The sequence below is a fragment of the Copadichromis virginalis genome, linkage group LG10 (assembly GCF_057382275.1).
Source record: "Copadichromis virginalis isolate Kocher_CV1m ecotype Utaka linkage group LG10, C_Virginalis_male_GT1.1, whole genome shotgun sequence".
In the NCBI taxonomy this organism is placed as follows: Eukaryota; Metazoa; Chordata; class Actinopteri; order Cichliformes; family Cichlidae; genus Copadichromis; species Copadichromis virginalis.
In genome coordinates this window covers 12,206,050-12,232,921 of record NC_140627.1, presented here as the reverse complement: position 1 = coordinate 12,232,921, position 26,872 = coordinate 12,206,050, and the positions used below count along the sequence as shown (strand labels likewise).

At 41.4% G+C, this 26,872-nt stretch overlaps 1 protein-coding gene across 3 annotated transcripts in view; it reads right to left on the bottom strand.

The window, feature by feature from the left end:
• Nucleotides 1-26,872, bottom strand: part of abr (ABR activator of RhoGEF and GTPase) — a 124,075-nt gene that overhangs the window by 61,297 nt on the left and 35,906 nt on the right. For all 3 annotated transcript variants that reach the window (XM_085469842.1, XM_085469843.1, XM_085469844.1), the window contains exons 2-4: nt 15,904-16,076; nt 6,375-6,473; nt 4,442-4,627 (exon numbers count right to left, since the gene is read on the bottom strand). In XM_085469842.1, the coding sequence (XP_085325968.1) occupies nt 4,442-4,627; nt 6,375-6,473; nt 15,904-16,076 (458 nt within the window). The remainder of the gene's footprint in view (nt 1-4,441; nt 4,628-6,374; nt 6,474-15,903; nt 16,077-26,872) is intronic.

Genomic DNA, 26,872 nt, shown 5'->3' with positions numbered 1-26,872 from the left:
TTTATTCTATTATTCCTGACCTCAAGAGACGTTCATCCATAATTCACAAAACCTTAGTTACATTCATAACTCTCAATTAGCATGCTAGCAACAGGCAGTATAAAACTTGCATGTAGCTTCCTGGTCAGAAGAATTAAGTAAATCCAAAATTATCTTAGACTTGTTTTCTATCTGAGGATATCGCATGGTGATATCTATGGTTGAAGAAGAAAAAAAGAAAGAAGAAAAAAAAAGATTTCTGGTCCCATAGAAATTTCTGGCTTGATATCTGTAAATTTTCTGGTGAATTTAAGGACTCAGTCACTCATTTTAAGTCATGCTGAAAGAAAGAAATACACCATCAAGTAATATTATAAGTAATAAATATGATAAATAACTCAAGTCTGAATTGAAAATCTTGGTCGTACCATGTTTTAAAATAGAAGAATACTTGTGGTATGAAAACGCACGCTCATTGGCTAACGAGTTATCAATCACACGTCATTAGCATGTGGTTTCACAGTTAAACTTGCACTTTGTTACACCCAGTTTTTTTTGCAGCCAAGAAAGTGATGGCAGAAACACTAACTTGAGGTTTTACAAATTGGGACTTTAAAAACATCAGGTGAAACCATGTTAGACAGGTACATCTTTGATATTGTCTGAGGTGTTAAACACGAGGGTGAACGCCCAACATAATGGGGAAACTAGCTTTGCTAGTATTTTTTTCAGGTTTGCTCAAATTTCGATTAGGCTTAATTTAAATTCTCTAAAGCTATTACAACTGAGCCTGGCTGCAATATTTAATGCCTGTGCTGAATTTGAGTAAGCTTCAGTTGCTGTGAAAATAACCAGCTACTAAAATCCATCAGCAAATATATGATTAAAAACATTATTATGTGGCTGCACTATACATAGTTAATAGTGACTACTGTGTAAAAGATGGAGTTGTGGTACTGTTTTTATCAGCACCACATCCACAGTAAATTGAACCTCTCCTACTTTGTGCCTCTAGAGCGACTATGACTATAATAATTCGCTCAGACAAATGCATCCCTTGCAGACACAGGCTATAGCTAAGCCTTTCTCTCATCTGAGAAAAGTGAAAAACAAACTTGGACCTGAAGCAGGTCTTTATCCCCGTCTCGGCCTGTTTTCTGTAACCCTGCCTGTCCTTGTTGCTCCAGTGGCACCCATACTGCTGACGAGGAGCAGCAGGGAGCAGACCAGCTAATTAAACTGCCATCTGCACTCTCACACAGCCACTCTGACTAATGTTTTGCTGAAACACGACATATTCATGTACGCACAAATACACACCACAGATGGGAGCTGATGACTACACTAATAGGTGCCGCTTAGCGCTGGCCGTCCACAGTGAGGAGGGGTCTGTTGAATAGAAGTACTTAAACTCATAGGAGTTTAAACAACTGTATCAAAACTGTGCTCATTTTCTCTCCTGTTAAATCTTTCACTAACACCAACATACTTCATCTCTGAATATTCATCATTTCCTCTTATTAATTAAAGTGCTTCATCAAATGTTTTAATCATAAAGATAAACATCAAGCTGTTAATGAAATATTATTATTAATATCCAAGCTTTAAAAATGTCCTATACATGGGCGAAGTAAAAACTCTTAAAGTCTATTTAACATTTTCTTCATCACAAACAAACGCTGAGTTTCACACGTCTGACTAAGTCATGGTGAATAACAGTTGCTTACATCAAAAAGTACGTGAAAACCAAAACTGAAAATGAGATCTACTCCCTAAAGAGCTGTGTTTTTAATTAGAATGACCTTACCAGGTTCCTCAAAATGACACCATGAAAACATAAGGAAAACGACGTTCTCACTTCTGTGGTGTGAAACCAAAGGGGCTGGTATGTGAACACATACATTCAACAGTGTGATAAACGCATATATATATATACACTGATCAAGAACGTTAAAGGAACTCTTAAATCACACATCGGATCTTAATGAATTAACCTCTTTCTAGTAGATGCACCGATGGTATAAATTTAAAAATCCTAGGTGATTTTCTGAAAAGTTGACCTCTGACATTAAGATTAAGGTCACCGGGATTCAAACTTGACCAAGATTTTTAGCAGCTGCATCCATGGTACCACTTTTAAAACCTTATGTCACATCTTTGTTTTCAATAGATTTTCAGAAAACTTGACCTCTGATGCTGATACGTAATGACTGATCGCAGTCTAAAATAAGGCCGTATTACAGTAACAGGACTAAAAAGAAGGCTCCAGTTAGAGCTGGGCGATATGAGATTTTTTCATAGCACGATATGTTTTTTTCATTTCAGGCGATAACGATATCTATCACGATATAAGCCAAATAACTATATTTGTAAGATTTAAATGTGCCGTTGCTCACAAGTAAAATGTGAAATAATCAGCAGCTTGTTTTTATTTATTTATTATATTATTTATTTCCCATAATAAGTTCAACAGGGTAGATGTACTTAAGGAACATGAGACTTTTTCAGATAAATAAAGGCAAATATTGCAAACTACACAAAAGGCAGCCGCTAAAGCGTTTAAGTTTCAAAATAGAACAAACGAAACAGACTAAATTGTCAATTCCACTTAGAAACAAAATATTAATTCTAAAAATAAATCTTAGTTTGTTTTACAGAAGAACAGACAAAACTGACTAACTTTTGTCAATATCAAATAAACTGAGAACTAAAAGGAAATTCTCAATCTCTCCTTGTTGTATAGCTGAGCTTTTCAAACAGTTTTAACAGTTACTTTAGTCTGACAAAAGCCGAATGACGAATTAGCGCTTCCAGTCAGAGACTGAGGCTACGTCCACACGTACACGGGTATTTTTGAAAACGGAGATTTTCCGTTTCCGTTTTAAAAAATAATCCCGTCCACACATAAAGGCAGAAATGAAGGAAAACGCTGCTATGAACATGCCAAAGCAGCAGGTGGCGCTAGATTCCTAACCGTGCAGAAATGTTGGCCAATCAGAAGTCTAGAAGCCTCGGTGGGAAAAAGTAAACAAAGCTGGGGCATAGAAGCAGAACCGAGTCGTATGTGTGGAGGGACAGTAACTGTGTGTATATGTAAGCATTTAAACACTGCAGAGAGTAGAATTAACAGTATTGTAGAAATTCATTTCACCGAAACAATAACGTGGCGCACAGTGTGACGCATGCACCAGTTCATTGTATTTCCAGACTTGCTTTCGGCACAATTTACAGTGCACGCTACTCTGTTTTTTGTCAGACTTGAAATAGCCGAAATACCTTCACACTACGGAACTTCTATGGCTCTTCCGTTCGACAATCTCTCCGGCGTTGGAACCATTATCTGTTTTCTCTTCGGTCACGCTCGGTTGATTTTTCTAGTCGGCACACTCATTTCCTCCATTACCCGCTGGCTGCTTCCCAAACAAACACACATGCGGCTTGGCACTTGTGCTGTACGTTACAAGTCACGCGACGTGACGCTGCGGCTGTGATTGGTTCGGCTCTGTGCTACTTAATTTGGATTGGCTGACCTTTTTTTTTTTTGAGGACAAGAGCGGCGAGGTCTATCGCGATAGCTTAATTTCTCTATCGAGTAAAAGTTATATCGCGATACATATCGTTATCGTTCTATCGCCCAGCTCTAGCTCCAGTATATACTTGGTTTTGTTGACTTCTTGTGTCCAAGGCTCCCAGCCTTAGAGCAAAGCCCTGTTGTTACCAGCAGCTAAAATAAACTTAAAGCTTTCTGCTCCTGCTTTTCTAAAGACAGTTGGTGCTCTCGCAGAGTTTCCAGTCAAGGAAAATTACAAACCACAGTGTTACCACCTGTCTGTACACTCACAATGAAGGATCGGTACAAACTGTGCAGGTGTATATTTCAATGACACCAGCCACTCCACAGCTTGTGTTCCCAAAACATTAAAACTGGTCCACCCAACTAAATAATTACTGACGGGTGCCTCAGCCTTTTCACACCTTATATACAGATTAATTTTATTCCACCAAGAAAACATTGTCCAGCATACGTACATACGCGGTGTTATGCGTCTCTTCAAATCACATTATCCACTGCAAATCTGACATTACACCGCTCTAACCAACTTAGTGACGAGCCGAGGCCTGGAAACCGTCTAATTCCACACACAGGCACATTTACATGCACGTTACAGTGCCGCTGTTCCATTATGTACTGAAAGCACCTGTTTAATCCACTGCAAGTATGACAGCGTGATAGTTCAGAAGCTGCAACTTTTCTGCTAATGTGCCCAGGCCACAGTCGCGGGGGCACGCGTCAGTCACTTACGCACACTGAGTCTAATTAAGACAAGTGATTCACAAAGTACAAACAGTGAGAAGCCTGACAATTCTCCGTTTAACAGCCATTTACATGTACCCTGCAAATGACGGAGAGCGAAATAAAAGATCCGCACACTGTCATTTGTGTCACCCACATCAGACTCACCAGCTTCTGGAACAAATGTCCCACGGTGACCTTCTCGTCCCACTGCTGGATGCTGGGTAGGAGGGCGTCGTAGAACTCTTTGTGGATCTCGAAGATGTCCTGGATTTTGTAGAAGATGGTCTCTACCTGCTGGATGGTCAGGACAGGCTGAGAGGTTGTGGCTGTTGCTTTCAGGGGTCGCATGGGCTGGAGAGACAGGAGACTCAGGTAATAAGGGGGGCTGCCAAAACTCTAGCCTAAATTAGTCATATATAAAGTATGAGATTGATGAACACAGAAAATGTGTTAAAATCATCCCTAACATCTGATCAGGCCAACAAAAAGGACCTATTAGGACCAGTGCCAGAAAGGGAACGTCTAAATGCGTCACTCTGTGATAAGTATGTAATCTGAGCGACAGTCTTCTCCTTTGTGTTGTTTGTACTCGGGCAGATTGCAGGCCAACTCAGTTAATCACAGTGATGTGTAGACTGGTCATGTTGGGCGTGCGTGGGGACGATGGCTCTGAATTACAGTGCAAACAGAAAGGCTTTTTACGTCAGCTCTCTAGGGCTAATCATGAGTCACCCTCCTACTGTATTAAAGCACATGAGACAGGTTGGATTATTTTTAAAAGCACCGACAGTCAATATGTCTGTCCTAGTCTATGTAAGACGGCAAAAGCAGTCGGCTGAAAATTCCTCATTAGATTTAACCAGAAAGTATTTGGAGACTAGTGGTCCTAAATTTCATCTCCTTGGTGGAAAATAATAGTCATCATATATCAAATCAACTGGAGCAGCTGAGGTGATGTTTAAACATTTTTAATGAACCCATGTTTATATCAAGAAAATAGGAAAGAGAGACTCTCTTGTGATCTACTTCCCAGTAAGTGTAAATGAACCAACACAGTACAGGAAGATAATTACTTCCTAGACTGTTCCAAATTTATCACCATAATCATCCACATTGATTGGGATCGTCTTGTTACTTGGTTGTCTTACAAAAACAAACAAATAAATAAAATCATTACATTTACAAACTCTACCAAATATTCTTAGAGTAAAAAAAAGAAAAATCCAGTCAAGAAGTTCAGAATAATGTTATTGTTTCAAATACCCTGAAGACGTGGAATATGATTATGATACATTTCCAGATAAAGAAACATTTCTCTCAGAATGTGAAGAGCCAGTGTATGAAACCTGGCAGCAGGGGGGATCGGACCAGCTTATTAAACTGTCTGATGTTGAAAGAATCCAGTATTTTGAAACACCGGGTTTCCAGGGATGCAGCCAGAGAGTAAAGTGTGACTATTCTGTTTGGAGCAAGTGTATTATTCTGCTGAAAGACATGGGAAAAAAAGACATAAAAACAAACGGCCCCAGTGCCTGTTTTAGACCGCCTCTGAATGACTGAGGAAGTGGAGGAGGAGAGGAACAAACTTTTTATTGGTGGATCTGCGAGATGAGTCGTTGTGTTGTCACCAAGAGCTCAAAGGGAAGGAACTGAGAGCCTGACCAGATTTCAGCAAGTGTTAGTGCAATCATTTGTTCTTACTGACTAATTGAAGCGTGCGTGCGTGCGTGCGTGCGTGCGTGTGGAGGGGGGGAGGGTCTTGCCCTGGTGAATTTCCACAATAATTGTTGTGCGCATTTGTAGATCTTAATTTAGCATCTATCTGACTATATATTGGCCAAAGTAGAACATGCGGCCGGATCAGCAGGTTGTGAGACATAGCGACTTAGCATGAGGAAGTGTGGTTGGTTAGCGTTGCATTAAAGTGCAGCATCTGTGGTCCTGCTTTAAGTGTGGCCATCGACCACTAATAGTGTTCTGATAGTCTCACAGCTCACACCAATGCCTACAGCAGCAGCAGCACTCCAATGTTCACGTGGTTATATGAGCCTTGTTACATTGTTTCTGTTACTTGTCTGTCTTTGTCTGAGTGTCTCACCAGTAGCAGGGCCTCCAGCTGGTTAATGTAGATCTCCTCACTGGCCAGGAATCCAGACAGCACCAGTCTCTTCATCTCCAGTCCTTTCTCGATGTCTCCCTGCAGGATAAAACAGACCTGGCTGTAATATGCTTTTATTCGCTTACATACACATATAGAACACATACATTCACCAAAAATCCTGTTATCGAGACTCGTTTCTGACTAACGGCACATGAAAGCACCCTGACTCTATTTCCTGCAATGGTGCCAGTGGAACAGTCACATCAGGTAAACACAAGATTGATACAAACAGTCGTAAGCATAAAAGAATGCGCAACCTATTAGAAATCTTATGAAAACATCTAAGTACCTCATTTCCTCTGTAAAACTATTTGTGATGACTCCAGGCAACTGTTGCATTTTGACGTCAACGTCGGGGAAGTCAACATCCTATTGATGTCTGAGAAACACAGACCAAGGCACACTCATAGTGTACTGTTTACATTTTGTGGGAACTCATAATTAGAGCAAAATTACCAGGTTTCAAAAGAGGGACTTCCAACATGATCACAGAAGACTTCATCTTTCTTCACATTATTCTCACTTTTGGCCGTTCCTTCGTCATAAAGGACTGCCCTGTTCCACATTTTATGATTTGGCCAGTGGGAATCGTATAGTTACTCCTGATACTAATGCAATACACAACAATGGCATAGTGATACAGTGACTCTGTGGTAGATGATACTTGCGTGACAATCAAAATGTCACAATATCTGTGTAGGTGAAGTAAAAATATTTGAAAAGGAATTATGGTTTTGTATACTGGACTGTGGAGTGCACAGGTGTATCAAACAGAAAAATGTTTCAAAGTTTCACTTTCGAATTGCTTTAATTCAGCAGCGTTCGCCAGTAATGATCGGAACACGTACTATGAGAAAGAAGGGGGGGGGGGGTGTTCATGAGTTTCATATGGTTAGCCAGCAGCATAACAACAGCAGTGGTTTTAGTGACGCCAGACTCGCAAAAGTATGCGACAAGTTTGATTAGCGTATGGACATATGCTCTGTTTTGTATGTTAATTTCATATTCAGCCATCCATCCAGCAATTCTCTTCCACTAAGACAAATTAGGGTAGCCCATGCGGGGGGGCTGAAGCCTATCCCAGCTAACACAGGGCGAGAGGCAGGGTACACCCTGGACAGGTTGCCAGTCTGTCACTGGACTGTCACAGAGGCAGACAACTGTTCACACTCACACAGAATCATTCATTTAGAAGCAACAATTAAGATAAATCTATTCACTTTAAAAATATGTTTTTTAAAGATATTTTTCTTTACTTTTAAGTTATCTAAGGTATATTGCATTGTATCTTATCTTAATAACCTTTTAGTAGCATATCACCCCATTAGAGCACGTCGCTCTCGCACTGCAGGCTTACTTGTTGTTCCTAGAGTATTTAAAAGTAGAATGGGAGGGAGAGCCTTCAGTTTTCAGGCCCCTCTTCTGTGGAACCAGCTTCCAGTTTGAATTTTGGAGACAGATACTATCTCTACTTTCAAGATTAGGCTTAAAACTTTCCTTTTTGCTAAAGCATATAGTCAGGGCTGGATCAGGTGACCCTGAATCCTGCCTTAGTTACGATGCAATAGGTGTAGACTGCTGGGGGACTCCCATGATGCATTGAGTTTTTCCGTTTCAGTCACCTTTCTCACTCAACATGTGTTAATAGACCTCTCTGCTGAATCACACTTGTTATTAATCTCTCGCTTTCTTCCACAGCATGTCCTTCATCCTGTCTTTCTTCTCTCACCCCAACAGGTCGCAGCAGATGGCCGCACCTCCATGAGCCTGGTTCTTCTGGAGGTTTCTTCCTGTTAAAAGGGAGTTTTTCCTTCCCACTGTCGCCAAAGTGCTTGCTCATAGAGGGGTCATATGATTGTTGGGTTTCTTCTCTGTATGTATTATTGTAGGGTCTACCTTACAATATAAAGCGCCTTGAGGCGACTGTTGTTGTAATTTGGCGCTATATAAATAAAATTGAATTGAATTGTGTTGCATACCTTATCAGTGTAGCTGGTTAGGTATACTGCTGTATTGACATTTTTCCCTTACTGAAGAGATAAATACCGATAAACTCCAGAAATTGGCATTTAAATACGACATGTGTGCCTTAAAGAAGGCCAAAGAACAGCTGTGAGAGCAGAGATTAATTATTAATTCCACCAAGTCCTTACAATGATATCAGCACTCCAGGACTGCCCAGATGAGGAAGGAGGCATGACCTCATCATTTAACCCAATCATGGCTGACATGCACATTCCAACACTGATGTTATCCCTAAGGTAGGAAATTATACTGCACATCAGTATTTACCGTATGTGTTATAGTATATGCCGTTTACACGTGCTGCTCTATTACGAATGCTGAAGACTATAAAGATAACAAACACTTGCGATGTGATGACTGCAAAGGGCCTATTTTGAGGCCTGTCACACATTGGCAGTTTTTCCTCAGCTAACCGTGACAGTGTAAAGTAAATCAGTCCGAGAGGCAGGGATGATTTCTATTGATCATTTTCTGTTGGTTAAATAAACTGTCAGGGAAGTCCTTACTGACACTTACTTGCATTTACGTTAATATGAGAGATTAATGCAGCACGTGGCCAGAAATCTGTTTAGTTTAATCCTCTGAGCCTTTCTCTTTGCTCGTATTCTTTTAAAAGAACCTAAAGCTCAAAACTAAAGCCAGAAATGAGACACACTTGAAACTAAGAGAAAAATCTTTGATGTGATGTGAATTACTGCTGGTCAATATTTATTTTAAACACCGAGAGTGTCTCCAGTCACTGCGTTCTTATTAAAATGATATCTCAGAATAGCTGAGGTCTAAAATATGACATCATAACCTACAAAAGGTGTCCTGTCCTTTTGACTAACCAAAACGTTGCAGAAATATTCAGTTCATTTTTTTAAGTAACAAATAAGTGATAACTCAACGGAAAAGAAAAAAGGACAGGAAAAAGGAATATTTTCCCTCTGCTGTGTACAAAGAGCTACTGTGTGGCGAGAGGGCAAGACGAGGAATCCATGAGGTGACTTTTTTTTTCCCACAGCAACCTGCTCTGTGAGTCACAACTAGGCTTTTCACACAGACAAACACTGCGTGCTTTCCTGCGTTGCCCTTTGCCCTCTGATAAAAGAGCTGATATCTTGAATGGGCAGAGAAAGTTTAAAGTAGCTCTGCTTTTTATCAGTTCATCTGCAGGGAGGAGTACACACAGAGGCGCACAAACACAGAAGTTAGCATGAGAAACAGAAAGCGGCCGGCTTTAAAAAGCAGCAGCACCGTGCACAGACATGCGCTGCAGAGTCACTGCCTCATCGGGCCATGCTGACACACCAATGGCTGTCACTCTCACACTCTTACACACACACACACACACACACACTTTTGCAGCACAGATGGCTCTGAGAAGAAGCACACGTCACGCCACAAACACACCAATACACTGACTGGGATTTTCCATTTTGAAAGGCAGTATTGCAAAAGTGTGTACGCATGTGTATGTTCGTGTGTGTGTTTGTATGTGTGTCTGCGCGCGCTCTTTTTCCTCTGCATCCAGCTCCTCTCCAGCTCATGCCTCACCTTGAACTGCCTATGTGTCGTAGTGATGGGCTCCAGCTCCCCATCTCCATATTCAGACTCCTCCTCCTCCTCCTCCTCCAGAACCCTGTCCAAATAGCACAGCACCTCCTCCTCTTCGTCCTCCATGGTTCTGTCTTTCCTTTCCTTTCTTTCACCTCCTTCTCTCCTCTTTTCTGCCTCCTATCTCCTTCTACGGGGCCTGCCTGGACACATCAGTGTTTTCCCTTTAGATCAAGTCGTCTGGACACCGAAAGACAGAAAGAGAGAGGACCCCGCCTACTCAACCCCACCCCCTTCCTCTGCTGGGCTTCCTGGTGTTTGTGTGTGCTCTATATATGTGTGTGTGTGTGTCTGTCTTTGTGTGTGTGTGGCCACTGTTCCACCTCAGTCGATGAGGTCTGCCCTCCCTCTACAGCCGCCCCTCCCCTCCCCACAAATGCTATCCAGCCACTTCCTTGATGGCTACAGTCTCTTTCTGTTAGGGCTACGCTGGGAAAGTCAGTCTTCTCTTGTCCCTTATTTCTTTCTTCCGTTCTCTTCGGGGCAAAAAGCCACTTCCTCATCACACAAACAGTCTCGCTCTCTCACTCTCATCAGCGCACGCTACAGGGTTGATTTCTCTCCCTTTCTTTCTGTCCATTGTCTCTTTATTGATCTGCTGAAAGCCTTGGACGTTGAGCCAGGGCCAGCTAATGTGCTGCAAGCGAGGCTGATTCCAATTACAGGTCACATAGATCGCTGGGCACACAGTTATAGCAGCTTCAAAGGCAAAGCACAGAAATGATACACTAAAAAAAGAAGGAAAAAAAACGTGTGCAGCAAGACAAAGACAGAAAATCAATAACTGTGGTTACTGGAAATAAAATGAAACCAAAAATATAAGTAATCTGCACGCAAACATCCAAGTTTAAGTTGCTGCATATTTATGAATGAATACAATTCACTTCCCATGCCCTTTCACCCCGTTCCTGACCTTGACTTGTCATTTTAGAGGAAGGGACACCCCCAACTGCTCTATGAACCTCCTCCTTAATGTATATTTGTATTTATTTCGAGGTCAAAGCACAATCTGTCCTGATCTTGTCTTCTGAAGGAAAAGTATGATTTTAGAGCGTAATACAAAAAAAAATAAAACAAAAAAAATATTTAAGTTCAGTATTTAACTTTAGTCGTGTTGAACACATGGAGCCGTCAGCCCTCTCACTTTAGCAGATGAAAGGTCTCTGCAAACTCAGCGGAAAGAGAACATAAGAGCATAAGAGCCACAAAATCTTTTAGCAGCAGCAGCATCACAAGTGACTTCTTAACAAGTAAGCTTTCACAGCAGCTCCTCAAATTCATTCAGGTGCTGAAAAGTGTGAATACACAGATGTGAAATAAAAAATGTTTTAAAGATGGCTGCAGACACTCCTGACCTCCACTGTGCATATAAACAATGATTTCAATTTGGATTCATCACTCAAAAACGACCTGTTGTTATTGATTTGTTCGTGCGTAATGTGGCATAAATTAAACCATCCTTAATTTCCCTTCCTTAACAACAGCTTGTCGACATCCTCCATTACTTCTGATGAGGCTTCAATAAACAGTAGATGGATCAACTGAAGGACTGCATTCATCTCTCAGGTCCTGTGTCAGGCCTTTGCCACTGCTTGATTTTTTCCTGTTTCTTAAGAACATGACTTTCAGTTACTGTTCCTCTCCTACAAATATAGTTTTAGGTCTGCCACGTCTTCTTTGTTCCGCCGCTTGTCAAGTTTCCTCAATTTTATTTTAGGGACACTGCAAACTATGCTGCCTTTGCCAATTTCACAGATTCAACTAAAGAAATGGGAACAATTGATGTGTTTCTGCCACAGGCTATTAAGTAAAGATACAATTTAAACCTGGCTCTTTGTCACTACTAACTCATTCGGTGAATAAGTGTTGTATTTATGCTTGAATGATTCACAAGTTAAAAAAACCCGTCAAGAAGCAAGCAATGGAGAAAAACATAAGGAAACAAGGATTGCTCAAGAATTTTGCACATCACCATAGAAAAACGAATTAAGTCCTCTGATTATTATTATTATTAATAATAATAATAATAATAAGCTTATCATAACTCATCACTGAAAAGCTACTTTATACAAAACTTTAACATACAACTGTACACAGAAAACAGCTGAGCTTGTCTACGCTGAGTAATCTCATCCTAGCAGAGACGATGATCAGGGAAGAACTAAAAAGAAAACAACAGTATCTTACTGAGGATCCTCTGTGGCTGAAATCATTAATGTACCAGCACTATGAACAATTCATTTCCTATTTCTTATATTTTAAACACTCAAACCATTTTTCTGTTCTTATCCCAGCTAGCCACTAGATGGAGACACATCTTCATTTACATGAGCTGCCCTAGCTCAGAGTCACTCACAATTAATACAGCTGAATAATTCATCAATCAGCTCCATTGAAGCCTAACAAGACCACTGTTTATTTACAATACTGTGTTCATGCATGGATAGTGCAGTGATATTGCTTGGATCGAATGTAAGACAGAGCAGGCAGACTTCAAAGGGGACGGTAAAGCGAGTGGAAGGACGAGACAATCCGGCTGTGGTAATTTATACATTAATACAGAAAGAATATACGATCATTTGTGTTCTGTATGAATTTAAAAACAACATATTGATCTAAAGATGTAAAGCAATGCTGTTGTCATTGAGTATTTTGTTTTTCAGTGGATAAAAAGGCTGCTGACATGTGAATGAAATCCTACCAGCTTTTTTTTTTCTCTGTGTCTGTGAGAAGGTCAGTTCAGGTCAGGGTCAACTCGGCTCCCGCTGAGCCTCCGTGGGCTACGCCCCTTCACACAGTCACATTCTTTTAAGTGGGCACCGAGTGACAGTCATCCAAACACACATAGCCAGGAGGCATAAAAGGGGGGGGGGGGGAGTGTGACGGGACTACAAGCCCTGAAACATGACGATGAACACATTCAGAAAATATTCTGAATTCTGAAAGCATCAGGAGAGCGTTCACATCAGCTGTTCTGAGCGATTTGTCAGACTTAAGTGTGAAAATCCACTGAAAACACCAAGTGTTTCATATTTCCAGCAGCAGATAATTTGGAAAAAAAAAAACACAGGAAAGACTGTCACCTACAGCATTCCTGTTCCAAATTATACACTGTAGGTAAACAGGAAAAATTTTCAACAGATTGCTTAGACTTCCCTCACCCCCACCACCTCCGCCAGCTCAGTCGGGGGGGGGGGGGGGGAGAGACACTGAGAATTTCTAAGCCAGCCAAGAGACACAATCTCACCAGTGAGTCCTTTGTCTTGGCCAGGGCCTCCTCTTTCCTAGGTGAGGTATGCACAGAATACCTCGCCTAGGAGGAGTCTAGAACAGCGGTCCCCAACCGTTTTTGCGCCACGGACCGGTTTATGCCCGACATTATTCTCACGGACCGGCCTTTAATGTGTCGCGGATAAATACAACAAAATAAAACTAGTACCGGTACCGAAAAAAATAAGATTTATTCATAACGCACGTGAAAAGACCCAGGAAAACCGAGTTAACGATAAAAACGATAACAAAATAACGCTGAAAACCGATAAAAACCCTGAAAACTATACATTTCACACCTGAGCCTCAACTCTCACGGCCCGGTACCAAACGACTCACGGACCGGCACCGGTCCAAGGCCCGGGGGTTGGGGACCGCTGGTCTAGAAGGCTTCCTAGATGCCCGACCTGCCTCAACTGGGAAACAGGAATCTCATTTCTGCTGCTTGTATCCAAGACCTCATTCTTTCAGTCACTACTTAGAGATCATGACCACAGGCGAGGGCAGGAACGTAGATTGACCAGTAAATCGACAGCTTCACTTTCATGCTCAGCTCCGTCTTTACCACAGCAGACTGGTACAGTGACCACATCGCAGTGGACACCAGCCCAATCCATCAGTCAATCTCATGTTCCACTCTCCCCTTACTCATGAACAAAACCCCAAGATACTTAAACTCCTCCACCTGGGACAGTAACTTGTCCCAGATCCTTTGCAAACAGTAAATGTGAAATCCTGAGGCCATCACAGAAGAGACCCTCCACCTCTGGCTAGATATTCTGTCTATAAACACCATCAACAGAACTAGTGTTAAAAGACAGCCCTTGGTCAGCTTCCCACCCACCCGGAACTAGTCCACGCATACATTGCAGAGATGTGTCAGCCAGGACGGCCCTACAGCATCTAGAGCCTTCGTGAACTGAGGGAAAATCTGACCCAACCCAAATGCCTGTCTAACTATATCAGTGGCTTCACCGCCGAGTCGTCCCCCTCCTCCCCAGACTCTGCTTCGAGTATAGAATACACTGAAGTGCTGCCAAACAGCACTCCAGTGTATTCCATTTATATTCAAGCTAGCAGACGGTTGCTGTCGTACCCCATCTGGGTCAGTGGTCATTTCCAACTGATGTGAATACACATCCTGAAGTGCGCTTCAGGGAGCTCCTGTGGCAAAATGTACACTGGGTCAATATCTGTGGCTAATATCAGAAAGAGAACTGGCAGCTCACGTCTTAAAGTATAATTGTTTCGGGTGAAACTCCAACCATTAATACCAAGAGAAAAACCTGGCTGAATGGCTGAAAACCTCATATTATCTTACAGTTCAGAATGCAAGAGCCACAAATGAACACTTCATTTAAACTGTGTCCAATATTTTTATATATCCAGTTATGTTTACTGGGTCGTGTGGTGAATGATCTTTTCTTCAGCATTTTATTTTTAATATTTATCCAAAACCATGCTAGTCCATTCATTTTCTTCCACGTATTAAATTCAGGGTTGTAGGGCAGCTGGAGCCTACACCATCACCCCTCACAGGTCATCATCCCAGCTGTCACTGGGCAAGAGGCAGGGTACATCCTGGACAAGTCGCCAGTCTGTCACAGAGACAGACAACCATTCATGCTCACATTCACACATATGGCCAGTTTAGCTAACCCATGGATGTGTGTGCAGACACGGGAGCACTAAAAACCTTTGTGCCGTGAGGTAACAGTACTAACCACCACGACATGCCCTAACTGCTCCCTTCTGTCAATAATTTCAATTACTAAAATTGGATGAATTCTCAAATATTACTTCCTAGTTGCACAACAATTGTTCTCCTGTAAAGTTAAATCACTTAATAGACTCCACAATAGGAATTGATCATCTATAAATACCGACATGCAAGGCTTTTATTTTTAATTTGGCAGCCTCCTCTGCACTGTGGAAACCTGTGTTACACACATTCCTGGAGAGATTTTGTGTCATTCTTCTGACAACTGTTTGGTTGCATTAACACTTTCAGTCTTCAGAAACTCTCTCCTCGGATATTCATCAGGATCACCGTTTTCCTGTGCCAGGCTTGCAGTGCTTCATTCTGATACTATATTGTAGCAGTCCTCACCAGGTTTATGTCAGTTATGCTGAACTCTGAACATGAACTGAGCAAATTTCTCTTGGCATTATTAACAAAGATTGTATCGCCAATCCTCTTTACACTCCTTACACTGCAAAGTGCTCTGCAAAGCCAGACTGTGTACCACACTGCTGGGCGAGTCACTTCAGGACAGCTACTGTGGCTCTGGCCAGATTTTTTTACTTGTTTGTGATTTCATCTCAAAATCTAGATAGAAAAGTCGATTATTGATAACTTTGGACTTCCCAGCAACCCTGTGCTGCCAGTTACAGCAGCAAACAACAAGTAAACAACACCAACACCGTAAACAAGTACATTTGATAATCAAATCATGGCTGATCTATTTTAATCTAAAATAAATAAGTTTGTGTGTGTGTGTGTGTGTGTGTGTGTGTGTGTGTGTGTGTGTGTGTGTGTGTGTGTGTGTGTGTGTGTGTGTGGGGTTCTTACCCCAGCCAGCAGAGGTGTGGGCAACACTGTTTCTCCATCTGGCCCTTGGGGCGCGCAGAGCTGGGGTGACATGGTGGGCGATTCATCTATAAAGGGCAGCGTTTCTGAGCCATCCTGGGACTTGCCGTCCTCTCCTGCGTCCCCCTCGTATCCATCTGTGTTATAGTTAAAGTCTGGAGGACAGGACACAGAAAAAGACAAATATACTGATCAGCAAATCACCCCAAAGAACAAAGCAATCATTCCACTGTTTTCATCACCACTTGGAACAGCCCAACACTTCCTCAATACAGCATTCAGTTCTCCATTCTGCTACATAACCTTGAGTTGAGGGGTTATATGAATAAATGCCAGAAGAAAGCTTTTCCAAAGCATGATGTGTGGGTGAAGCTGACCACTGTGTTACCCTATGAATGTAAAAAGTCAACATTCATATTTTATTTGGCAAGATATTGTTATAAAATGTTGTCACAATTACTGTATGAATTCTTAAGTTATGGTGTATTTAGTGCAAGAAACATTAAAGATCATCAGTGATCAAATTATTCAAAGCACTTGCTGAGGTGGTCTGGTACACATCTGACCATATTTAGGTTGTCGTGTATGTACAGTATAACCCTCTTTGTACTGCCATTAAACAGACATTTTGTTGTTTTAATAGATCTTCAACTTTGACTCCCAAAATCTAATGAGTACATTATTGTGTGCAAGTGAGTCTTTGTCCCAGATTTAGACAAATCCACTCAAGATTTCCAGGAAACCCAAAAACAAATTGCCCCTGGCCATGAGTGTCACCAGGGCAGAGACATAAAAAAACTATGGTTTACATTTTAAAAGCCAGAGCCAAGTTATTCTCAACCCATATTAGCCATCTAATTATTTTAATTAAGTGTTTTTGCACTGCAGCTTCACTGTTGCCAACACTTGTTTGAAACGCCACAATGACAACGACCTGTGGATCAGGTCAGGAGAGTCGTTTTTCCAACCAGCACGGCAATTTAATAAATACATTTCAAGAGCAATATATAGATTCATCTTATAAATGTAATGAAAAAGAAGAAGAAGAAATATTCAAACAAGCCAAGGTTAATAAATTAAAAAATAAAAACAACTACTATTATAGATGCTAATGCATTTTGGACTAACCATCTGTGATTAGATTATAATTCTATTTTGGTTTGCTAGTTTCATTCTTGTATTTGTGATACTGCAGTCTTATTTCATATTGTGGGAGTATTGAGGTCAAAAACCATGTCCTGTGACAACGCTCGTGTTCAGGCCCGAGTAGCAGTGACAGCTCCAGTAGAAAGAAACGACAATGACACTGAAATGACTCCTGTCCTGCCTTCAAAGGAGCACTGGTCAAGAAAACAGTGGAATAACAAAAAGGAGGAGATATAAAAAGCCAGTGTCAGATCCTGTAGAAGAAAAGAGAGATGTGGACTGTTGCTGTGGATGATAAACTACAAAGTACGACACATATGCAAAACTAAAAGAGAGGCAAGTAATTATCGAGTTACATTTTCCAGGATGTTGTTCTATTTAGCTTTCTGATACAGTGAAGCATCTTTAAGGAACTCGGAATAGGAGGAGGAAGCTTGTAGCTTGTAGCTTGTGAAGCTGTCCCTGTCTGCCTACATATAATGTGCAGTGAGAAGACAACAACATTTGATTATTACTGTGTTCATGTGCTTGAGAGGGCATGTGTGTGTTTGTACCAGTGCGTAAAGGATAGAAAACTCTAACAAGTTTTGGACAAGAACTAATTGAAAAATAAAAGCAGGGATCTATCCCCACTGGGAACACATGCACACTATCACTGGACATGTCAATCAACTCCCAATCCCTCCCCACCCATCTGTTAGCTTGTGTGTGGACCATGGAGAGTCACAGTTACCATATGGGTTGCTTGTAAATGGTGCACGTGGGTCTTTGCTGACTCAGTGAAGCAAGTACTGATTATGCGAAGTGCTGCTAGATGACAAGAGTGCATTATGGTGATTAGTGTGAAGAAGGCAGTTAAAAACACTGATGTAAACTCATTTGTCCAACTCCAACTGCGCTGTGATCGTGCCATAGAAAAGATCGGCTCTTCCAATATGCACCTGTGCATGCATTCGGTTTTCTTTTCTCAGTCTTTCCATCTCTTCTCTCTCTCTGACTCCTCTGAACACCTTCTGGCCTGCTGTCCGGCTCGTTTTCGCTAATCTGCTTAAATTGCGTGAGTGTATGTAAGAAAAAAAATACAGGGAACTCCCAAGACACTTAGCCAGTGCTAAAGCACTCAACAATGTGCAAATCCTCAAATTTCCTCCCAGCTTACGGCTGGTGTTTTGAAGCTTAACTGCGAGTTGGAAGGACGGATGGATAACTCAACAAAAATACTTGAGTCTAGACAAGCACAGAGGTTTCCTCCTCTTTTTAAAAAGAAGTTGCCCGTGACTCACGTCTATTTGCAGAAACATCAACATGCAGAAGTAACCATTCACAAATATATTCCCGGCTGTGCCAAGCAGAGAGCCAGTCGATTAGAGAGAGCAGAGCTGGAGCAGTGGAGACAAAGCACAGCCAGTGGGCTCACAGTCAACTCTGCTCCGTTTGGCTCCGTGCACTTCTGTGCTTACTTACAGTTGCCTGAGCTGACACACATTTGTTTATCTGATAATGGTGAACACGACGTGCGCTAAGCTAATGTGTGCCATTAGAACCAACTGGTGTTTGTGTGAATCACTCAGAGCAATTCACTGTGAGTGGTCAATATTTGTACTCGTTATCTGTGATTAGCCACATTAATGCAGAACACAGAAAGAAAAGAAAAGGCTATTGTGAACACGTCTCTTGCGCTTCGCTGCTGTTGCTTTGCCTTTCACTGATGAGATCAGACCAAGATGCAATACACATAATTGAGGACATTAAGGAAACATAAATAAAGGTTGTGCACAGCCATACGTTAGCAGAAAACACCACGTCAGTGGTGACACTGACCATAAGTTAGCCCTGTGGGGACATGCTGGACACACTGATAACTACTAGAGCACCAGCTGCAATGAGAGCACACAAACCACAAAGCTAATGAGTCACCGCACCACACCTAGTGTTCTCATGCTAGCCATGTATACCTGTATCTTTCATTATTGCAGTGCTGTTACTTTGGTAAAATCTGTCCACATTGAGAAATATAAACACTTGCCAAATTACCTAAAAATACCTTTGTGGTAGATAGAAGTTGTCTCCATGACGACCTTTTGCCAAAATGAACACAGACAAACAAAGTAAAAGACAATGAACTAAACTGAAAAAAGAAGATTTAATCATTACTTCCACATAGGAAGTTCAAATTTACCATTAGACAAACATTCAGTATAAGTCATTTCTACAGTTTACAGAGTTCTTACTCTAAACTGCCAAAGCTACATTTCCATATCTGTACAGAAGACAGACAGACTTTTATCACACCATGATATTTACAGTCGTTGTTTTCTGATTTGAATATTCATATAACTGTTTGTATACTGCAAAGTTCACAATACAGGTCCTTCATCGTAACATGTCTCGCACAGCCAGTGCTGATCACAGTACGTCGTGACTAACGTGGGGGAATTTCTCTGAAAGCTGTAGATTACAGCACAAAGGGAAACAGTGTAAAGCAAAGATAGCACACAGTGTAAATGCAAATAATATTCTGACTTAAATGTAAGTTTAATTTGCCCAGATGATGATGTCCAAGAATCTGGAGCTGGTGCTGGAAACGCTGCTCACAATGTTTGAATGTGCGCAAATCAGAAGCAGGTCCGCACGTGCACATGATTATCTGCACACATTCTGAAAATCTAACATGTGGGCTACCTCAGTCAGCTAATGCATCCTGATAATCCCCGTGCATGGTAAACAAACACACGAAAAGCAATTTTTCAGTAAAGAGGATTCATCAGCCCTAACCTGTTTTTAACTGCTCAATAGGGAGGTCCCCACACGTGCATGCACCAATATTTTAGAGGATTAAAATGGGGACAAACTCTAAATGTCATGTGATTAAATAGGAGGTAGCTTTGGGGTCAAGGACTGTAGGGGAGAAAGAGCAGAGTTAGAAATCAGCCCAACACACCGCCACACCGCTGCAGAGAACATGTATGTGGGTGTAAACATTTCCACATTTTTACACACAGAGTAAAGAGCACACTCAAATTCTCACCTAACTCGCCATCACTGGAGAAGAGAGAACGAACAGCACACACTGCCTCAAAGAAGAAAGCCATAAGTGTTGCCTGACTAGAGAAAAAAAAAATCCCTTTCAGTTAACTTTATCCATGTCGCAGGCTACGTCCTACCTAAAAGACTCGCACCTGAACTCTCACTGATCCTGTCTTCCTCGGCTTCAGTACTTCCTCTTTTTTAAATCGCTCTGATAGCACTCATTCAAATAAAGGCAATGTTGTATTCAAGTACTGCACAGCCACATCCTATGAGGAAGCAACACAGACACAAAGAGCAGTTTCTGTGTGGAAGCCATAAAATGCCCAAAAAGCATCAGCGTGTCTTTGTGGACAATGTCCAGCTGGTCAGCAAAGACTGTCCTGTTATGCTTTATGGACATTGGAATCACTATTGTCAGTGTATGTTCATGAAGTTCAGATGCACTCTGTGCACTGTGCCAAGAACAAATCAAAACTGGATTTCTTGTTCAGGTATTTTAACAATTTGCAGCATGATTGAAAGCAAACTGCCCAAACTTAATTCTAAAGCTTACAAGCGGCTGTAGTGAAGCCAACTGTGGATTAGTAGAGTTTTCATATTTGGAAATTATTCAAATCACCATGTTTCTACAAGCTTCTATGAACGGGGCGAGCATTTGAAGTGATGGAATGGCCTGTGACTGTTTTATAGAACCATCTGAATATGTAATCTGGCTTTTTCCAGTCTAGGAAAAAAAAAACTTTTAGCCACCTGACTGCTATCAAAGAAAAGGATACATCAAACAATGTCAGACTAATTTGTAAAAGCACATTGTAATCTAAAACGTCCATTAAAAATGAGATATTTTACCATCCAAACACAGCAAAAAGTACATTTTTAGATGATGTAAGCAGCTCTCAAGACAAGCTCAGAGTGCCCAGCTTCAGTTCACTTGAATATTTCCTTTGGATTTCATCACTATCGGATCACTCATATCAGCAGCAGAGACTTGTACTCAACACACAACTTATACAATGTGAGGTGCTTTCCCTTATACAAATTTAAAGGATATACCAAATGACAAGGGTTCAGTGTTTTATAAATGAAAAGGTGACTTGATGAACAAGCCTAGCAAAAGGCTAAGAGCTACACTTATCCGAGAAACCATATTTTATGAAAAAGAGGATTTTAATAAAACCATGCTATTGCTTGCAATGAAGCAGGGGGACGGACCTGAGCCAGAAATTCCACAAACATTCACCCGTTTGATGCTGTTCTGCGCTCCACATAATGCTTATTGAAACCGGTGTAGGCCATGAGGAAACACAGACTCTCTCCTTGTGTCACTCACACCACAGACACATACACAGTTACTCATGTGCTCTGCTGTGTGTTGATTGGGTTAAATCAATGAGGCCTCAGTTAATAAGACATGGCTCCTTTCAAACAGGCACACATGCACAGACACACACAGAGCACTAACTATGGGAGTCTGTGTTAAGGTCTGCAAAGGCCAAGTGTTTAAATCTGCCATCTGCATAACCAACTACCTCAGCAGTTTCAGAGCAAACAACTTCCACATGTGGTGGAAGAAAATCTATTACAGCGAATGCACTGAAAGGAATTCGAAACATTTGGAGAACAGAGCTGTAACACAAATTTGAACGGTAGACTTTTTTAAAGTTATTTGAAATGAAAACTAAAATAACAGAAATAAAAAGGCGCAAATATATAATTTGCTGCTAGAGGAATCAAAATGCAAAATGTGTTGTCATTAAATAGGTCAGGGATTACAGGCAGTGTCTGCTCTCTCCTGCAGCTTGCCATCTTATCACGCTCTTCTTTCTCTCTCATCATTCCCTGGGTCTTCCAAAATAAAAGCTCTGTCTGTTTAAAGGAGGGGTCTTCTGTCACCAGATGTGAACTCAAAAAGATTGTTGGTGTTTTACCAGACACTGCAGGGTCTTTACCTTAAAACAGAAAGGTTTTGTAAACGGATACAGTATTTTTTAAAAACTATTGTTCCTGCACACGCAAAGAGCCTCTACAAAGAGTCACTGCTGGAGTAAATAGATGGGTATATATGGTTTTAATTCCACACTGGGGAAATTCATTGGTGTGTGTGTGCGTTTGTGTGTGTCCCTAACCTAATGACCACAGCCCGGTGTCAGCTCACATTGCTGTCACCATTAACCCATCTTGACAGACAGCTCTAAATCCACCTGTCACACTCAATAAGCCATGATCACCATCCACGTTGATGAAAATGCTTTCTGCTGCTGTGGTGGTGTCAGGAGGTGAAACTGAACAGCCTGAGCAACACTAACTGATGGAGAATGCTTTCTGCATAGGTTTAACACTCCTTCACACTAAATACAACCCTCTGCAGGGATGGTATGGATTACACACACACACACAGACTATAAATGCACTCAAACGAATATCTATTGGGGTAAACACCTCAGCATATTTTCTATTTAACACTTTCTGCCCCCAAAGCAATTCTCTTTTAGTGTTAAGTGTTAAAACTATTATTGCAGATATAAAAAGATGATATAAGAGAGAAATGATTTAAGTGTGCAAAGATTTTAACTGTCAGTAACATATAATCACCTCCTATTTCCCATGTCCTTTTGTTGGTCCCTCACCCTGCACAGAAGGGATTTGTCTCTGAATAAGTTCTTCAGTATAACAGTGAAGCCTGATAGCAGGCGTGATAGCAGCATATTAATATTCTGAGTGTGTATGCCTTGTAACTACACAAGAAGGTGACTCCTTTTGTACAGGTGGAAACATTTTTGTCCACTTTCTATGAAGAAGGCTTTTATACGCTTCTGCTTATTTTGAGCAACATATATTGTTTGAATGGTGGATTTGCATATTAAACATGCCCACATTTTACTTCTCATAGAAGTAAAGGCTCAGGAATTTTTCTCCCTTTGTTCTGTCACAGGAGCCGTCCCTCATAAGGTTAACTCAGGCACACAAAGCACCTGCTTTTCAAATGTGTCGTTACAAGAAGGAGCCAATAAAAAGAAAACTACAGCCACAGAGGGTCACAGACCAGTTAGTGAACACTTACCAGCCTTCAGGGAAAAATTTATATTCTTCGAACAGTTGTGAGTAGTTGCTGGAGGCTTGCTGTGAGCCAGTGATGGATGGCCAAAGACCAGTCATCAGTCACTAGGTAAAAATGTGTATTCCCAAGCCGTTTGGATAGTGGCTGTGGGAGGTTGCTTGCCATTATCATTAGCTATTAAACTTCTCTTTTTCTTTAGAAGAAAAATCGTTTTCTCTGACAACCCAGAAGGCAGAAGATGAAATGATGCTGCAATTCCTCATATTTAACAGAAACCGAACTCCTGGTAGCTGCTATCAACATAGCTACTGTTAATTTTTCTCCAAGTCAACTCAGTGATAGTGACTCAATGTTCACAGATTCATATATGAATATGTATATTTCACATCGGAGAGTTCAACCAATAATCTGTCTTGAAGGAAATCTAAAAATGTAACAATCACAAAATTGAAGAAAGAGGAATCTATGAAGTTGTAACTAAGGTGAATACTGATAAATTGCTGTCAGCTGGTTAAGCCACTGCTCTACTCTAGAGTGGAGGAGGAAACGCTACAGTTCCTACACTCGCTTTCTTTCACATCCTGCCAGCTCTCCCTCTCTCTATGCACAATGTCTCAGAGCCAGGTCTGCCTGTGCACATTTGCACACTAATAAAGTCAGTGGGAAGAAAAGTTGCTGCTTCAGTGTGAGAATGCAATGTGGGAATTGTGCTGCCTACCTCAGCAATTTTGTCTTTAGAGAAGAGGGATTACATCATGCCCTACAGCCAGCTTACACTGTGTGGGCACAGAGAAGCAGCCCTGCAAACTGATTCTGTACAGAGAGCAGTGAAGAAGCACACACACATTTTAAATTTTACAGCACAGATGTGTGTTCCTGAGCCAGGGCCCAATGTAGTAATTTCAAAAAGAGACTGTGTGTATGTGTGTTTGTGTTTTGGGTTGATGGCAAGATATTCCTCTGTGTCTCTAGAGCTTCTCTCAATAGATGTAAGTGAGCTCAGCCATAACAGATCCAATTCTCCAAAGATAAAGGAACGAGAGGAGACAAGGAAAACAAAAAGCCTGCTTCTTGTTCATCTCCTGGACTTCCCGGCCTCATGTAGCCTTGACAGCATGACAGTACATCAGTGGCCTCACAGATGTATGGTCATTTTGTGTGTGTTGACAGTATACATGTGGGCTTTTAATTTCCCCAGTGACACACGTTGATTGATGATGGCACGACAGGGAAGTTTAAAAGTGTTACTCCATGCTACTCCACTTAACGTCAGTAGCAGCGACCTCGCATTATATTTGAAGGAGATACCCAGTGGGAATACGGTATCACTGGAAATCAGTTTCATTCTATGCAAATATGGCAATGAGTCAAAATAATTGATGTAACTGGTCCTAATTTTATTAGCAAAGTTAGCTGACAACAGGCAGCTGTTGAGGCAGATGTGGAGATTCCAATCTATTCTGTTTACTTGAGGACTAAATAGGAATTTTATTTGAGCATGAATTCAGTACCTTGGCAATATTAGCATAATAGTCCTTTACAATCCAGTCTTAACCTTGTGTAAGATGACACTGCTGATCAGTAAGCAGAGTGTAGCTTTTAAAGTAAAGTGTTAAAGAGTCTAAAGACAGCAAAAATATTCTAGTCACATGAGTCAAATAATATCTGTTTGACAGCTAAGCTGGACATAAAAACTGGTCACGCAACAGGAAAATGATCTCAACTCTACAACAGAATGATTATTTTACTTTTTTAGTTTCCAATGACTGAACCTGTCTGAAATACAAGAGGTGTAAATGAGTCATGCAAACCTTCACCATACAGGAAAAAACAAAACACTGATAGTGATCCAAATAAACATTTAGATTTGTAACTTCAAATATAATTTTGCAAGCTTGCTCTTTTGCCACTTGGCTAGAAAAATCAGAAAGTATTCTATGAATGCAGACTTATACTGCTACTGTGCACTGTGATTCTGTCCTGCGGTGAGTTTTCTGTCTGTTCTTGACAACCTGTAATGGACCTTTTGCATTGTCGCACCATGTCAGTATCACCATAACTACGCTTGCATCTGACTAAAAAATAATTCTGAAACATTTCCATGGTTTTATTTAAGAAAACTGATTAATAACAGTGAGCTTTCTTTTTATTCAAACCCAAAATTTCAGCATGCACATTTTCCATTTCAACAAACAGAAGATTATCCCGCTTGATGTAATGCTACAAAATGCTAACTACGCAAGTGTCGAGAGCTGTGAGGAGCTGGTCTGTGACTCATCACTTAAGCTGGGGTCTTTGTTCCCATTTTTCCTGTATCCAGCCTGATTGCGATTATAATGATTGGCTACTCTCACCGCACTTACCACTGTGCTGAGGAAATGGGCTGAGCACACTTTAATGGAAAACAAGCTGCGAGACTCCCACATTAGTTAATAGAGAACGAGAGAAACGAGTAGAAGGGAGTCCAAAAGATCAGATTTAACGGAAAGATAACAGGAGAGCCTTGCCTTTTAAACGGAAAGCCCAACCATGTTCAGGCACACAGACTTTCTGCGAGCAAACTGAGCAAAATATTTATTTGACAAAGGACAGTGAGTGTGAAGCTGCTAGGTGGGAGGAAAACAGGAAGATCACAGAGAAGATTCATGTATGTAGTGAAGGAGGAATAACAGAGGGTTTGTTTATACAAACAAGAGGATGCTAAAGAGGCAAACCCTAAAGGGAGCAACCAAAAAAGAATATGCATTCTAATACCAATGTACTGGGATGAGGCTAATAAAGTGGTTCCCATTACCTACTTCACAACCTGTGTGCACACATCCAGAGCACTTCCCTGGAGAGAAGGGTCCGATAACAGGCATGTCCCTTAATACCTCAAATGAGTGACAATTCTACTGCTGCATATCTTCATGTGCCTGTAGGCAGCAAGAGATAAGGACCCCCCCAACTACAGATTTACATGGGTAAATTGCTGTTATCCCCCCTCTAGCAAACTCCAAACTCACCAAACCAATGTTACCATGGCAGCCAGCTCCTATACATTGTAATTAGCTGGTTTAAATCCCCAAGGCTCGGACTAGCTGGAAACATCTCACTGCTTCCATAGATTAGGACAAGCACATTCACACACGGGGCCCGAAGCTACTCCCCCAGTCCACATGGTGAAACGCACAAGAGGTCACATCCAAGTGCAGACACACCTACTGAACACACCCGCACAAAAAAGATGCACCAACCAATGTTTTACAGTTCACTTCCCACATTCATGCCTGTGCTTGAAGCAGGTGTGAAGAGATCAAGTAAAGCTGTACATGGCCAACACACACACACACACACACACACACACACACTGAGCACAGTTACAACAGTAGAGCAGCTCCACTGTGTGGGCATCTGGTCCCCTCTGCGTTTGTTCGTGGGCATGTGCTAATGGAAAGTGTATCAAACCGTGCAGTGAAACAAAGGCGCTACAATGAGTAAAGCTATTAAAATGCAAGCGGCTGTCGATAGCCCTCAGGGCAGCCCTAGCAGAGACTGTAGTGTCTATTCCACTCCACGGCCCAATTAGAGGAATATGCTTCAGATTAAAAGCAGTGAGATTGATACACTTCAGGTGTATCGCAGAAGCAGCAGTGTGCAGCTCAGACAGGCCCTGTAAAAGCTTCAGATCACCATAATACCCTTTGTTGTTGGTGTAGGTTTAAAAAGGAAAGACTC